General features: G+C 34.8%; 1 protein-coding gene across 2 annotated transcripts in view; it reads right to left on the minus strand.

Moving 5' to 3' along the window:
• Positions 1 to 3,398, minus strand: part of LOC106464018 (hemicentin-1-like) — a 164,940-nt gene that overhangs the window by 10,279 nt on the left and 151,263 nt on the right. For both annotated transcript variants that reach the window (XM_022391668.1, XM_022391669.1), the window contains one exon: positions 1,718 to 1,845. In XM_022391668.1, coding sequence (XP_022247376.1) covers positions 1,718 to 1,845 — 128 coding nt within the window. The remainder of the gene's footprint in view (positions 1 to 1,717; positions 1,846 to 3,398) is intronic.

Genomic DNA, 3,398 nt, shown 5'->3' on the forward strand with positions numbered 1-3,398 from the left:
AAAAAAAAAAAAAAAAAAAAAAAATTAGAAAAATTTAATATTTTCTAAAAAAATTATTTTTTTTTCTAGGAAGCGCTGCATGGGAAAAGTGTTCGGATTGTTCTCTTTAGTCATTCGCAACTCACTGCATCAAATTGATTCACTGTACAAAAAAAAAATCATAAACGTTATTGATATAATGTTTCTATATATTAAAAGTCCTAACCTTTATTGAAAAAATAATACTCTTTTAAGAGCTCCAGTTTCTAAGTACTACATTTAAAAATTACATCAACAAAGATATAATCCAACCCTCACGTACAGTCCTAGTGAAAGTCGTGTTCTTGTTGTGAGGAGAATACTTTTGTTTAAAATTGTGTTCTGTGATAAAGAAATGGTCGTTGCACACACCGTAGTTAATTTTCTAATTGTCTGAATCTTGAATACCCATAGTGTGAATTTTTTTATGGATGTTTGTTTGTGGTGCCATCCAATAGATGGCGCAGGAGTTTTGGTTACAAACATAGATACTGACATACACGCTTCGTTCATTATAGTAAGACGAATATTATCAACAAGTAAGAGACTGAAACAAAATTACTTGAATCAACATTTCTATGTTACATTTGATTGGAAGCTATTCGAAAGGTTTCATAAAAATTCAAAACATGCCACTGGGGGTGGGGGGCAATAAGTTACCTTAGAGTTGTGAAGAACGCGAGCAACGTATATGATTATCCTAAAACACTAAAAATGTTTCTATTGAGAAGTTGAGCAAAACACGTTCATATTCTACAAGTATATGGTTATCTGAAAAGATGCATTTGAAGCATTAGGGTTTTATTTACAGAAGATACAACGTTTTAAAATTCGTTAGTCAAGAGTTTCGGAATATCCAGCGTCTACTGCAATAAACAAGTCATTCCATTAACTCTTGCACCAAACTTCATCGATTTTCTTAACGTGCGCTATAAAATATCGTGTATATACTCGGAAGAACCATTCAATCTGCTAGGAAGAAAAAAAAAGTAACACGTAAAATTGTGTGTTAGCACTTGATACAATGGTTGCAAGTTTCTAAATTTTCACGGTCATTTTTAGAAGACTCGGGTTAATGACAACTCAGCTGATAAGCAGAAAAAATATATTTTTACCTGTCAGTGGTTGCGGTAAAAATAGGAGCTGCTTGGGTTAAAGTAAAGTAACACATTGACTACCGATAACTGTTAAAACTTTTAAATTAACTTCGCTTTATTTGTTACAAGTCAACTAAATGATGTTTAAAAAAATCTAGGAAGCAGCTGATATATATATATATATATAATGAGAATTTGAGAGGACGCTCTGTATATTTGCTATATTTATTCATTTTTAGTGTTAACAATCTTTGAAACATATGGAAATGTTTATACATTGTCATACTTACACATCTACATATGATAAACGAACTGTATTTGGTGAATATATAATGCTAACACTGAAATAACTTGGTCACTACTAATTAATTAAATTAACGCATTTTATTATTATCATTTTTATTCTTAAGCTTGAAACATATCTTGCAAGTTGTCAAGTTACCAACGAGGAAACAATGAAATTTTTAAAATATTTTTCTTTGTTCCACTTACTGAGCGACATTTCAGTATTTCTAATTGAACTGCTAACAAGTAAATTCACTTCAACACACTTCTAGCCCTTTTGGTGTGTATTATTGTGTAAAACTTCAAAGAAAACTCACCAATTCAACAGACACTGAAGAGGTTTCGTAGGATGTCGGGAGTAGCCCGGGGGGTTCACGTGGTCTGCCTTTTCCGTTGTGTGCTGTGTGATAGACACCACTTCCTCTTCCAATACCGCCATTTCTCTCTAAACGATAATGAAAAAGTAAACTATATTGGTTTTAAAGACCTGTACTGTAAAAAAAAAGGAAGAGATAAGCTTACGATATAGCATAATATAAGTGATAGTATTATGTTAATAGCTTATCGAGAAACATGATACACATCAATATAAGAATAATGAAGAAGCGAGTAAATATTCTTGTTTTTGATTGCGAGAGTGTTATTGATCAATTAAAGCTACTATTATAATGTTAGAAGAAGAAGAACTCAAAAGCATAAACTTTGCCTATTCTACTGTTTCACTTTGTTACGTTGCTATATGTTATGCTGTCTCAGGAATATATTTTAAGATATACGTTTTATCAGGGATTTATTCAGATGAACGTGCAGTTTTTTCACTTTTATTAATGGTTTAATCTTCGAGAAACAGTTCGTTTACATAATAAATAAACACTAAGATAATATACCTTCACAACAGTAATAACTGATTGATTATGTGTGATTTGAAGTTGCTTTGATAATCCTATATTAATTCAGCTTGTATATTTTTATGTATGTTTTTCCAACTTACTCCTCCTTCAGTTACAGAGTTAGCAGAATCAACCTTGGTAGGTGGAATCAGAGAGGTCCGGGGGTATACTTATCTGTATGACGTAGGCTCCCCCACCAAAGGGGTACCAAAAAAGTTAGGCCCGGCATGGCCAGGTGGTTAGGGTACTCGACTCGCAATCTGAGGGTCGCGGGTTCGAATCCCCGTCACACCAAACATGGTCGCCCTTTCAGCCGTGGGGGCGTTATAATGTGACGGTCAATCCCACTATTCGTTGGTAAAAGAGTAGCCCAAGAGTTGGCGGTGGGTGGTGATGACTAGCTGCCTTCCTTCTAGTCTTACACTGCTATATTAGGGACGGCTAGCGCAGATAGCTCTCGTGTAGCTTTGCGCGAAATTCAAACAAACCAAAAAAGTTAAGCGCCACTGTAAGGTTACCCAGGGACGATGAAGGTTTATATTATCGCTGAACCTGAATCTAACATCGGATTTGTTGTTTTGACCCCCCCCTCCTTAATCCCGGGACGACATGTTTGAAACTGTGTCCATACCCCTAAAATTAGCTAGTGGGAGAAAATTTGGTTTACTTGCTCATGCACCGCGGGAAATTGTCATAAAGTATTGTTGTTTTGGATACAACTTGTGTGCGTTTTCTTATAGAAAAGCCACATTGGGCTTTCTGCTACGAACACCAAGGGGTATCAAACCTCTGATTTTAGCATTGTAAATCCGCTGTTCCACTTGGAGACGTTTCGGGTACAAATCTCTCTTTTGATGGCTATAAAAGTAATTGTGGTTAATTGAGAAGGTTGATCGTTACAGTGAGACCTATGTAAATCATTAGGAAACCTTTGAAAACCGTAGCTCGGAACGTGGGTATTTTATGCTAGTGAATTAGAAAGTGACGAATCTTCAAACTTTAAGCTCGAATATTTAGCAAAAGGCTTTTTTTTCTTAAAATAACGTTACGGTTTCACTGCTATAATTTCACTTTGATAAGTTTGTTTTGAAATTAAGCACAAAGCTAC

The sequence above is a fragment of the Limulus polyphemus genome, unplaced genomic scaffold (genome assembly GCF_000517525.1).
Source record: "Limulus polyphemus unplaced genomic scaffold, Limulus_polyphemus-2.1.2 Scaffold1542, whole genome shotgun sequence".
In the NCBI taxonomy this organism is placed as follows: domain Eukaryota; kingdom Metazoa; phylum Arthropoda; class Merostomata; order Xiphosura; family Limulidae; genus Limulus; species Limulus polyphemus.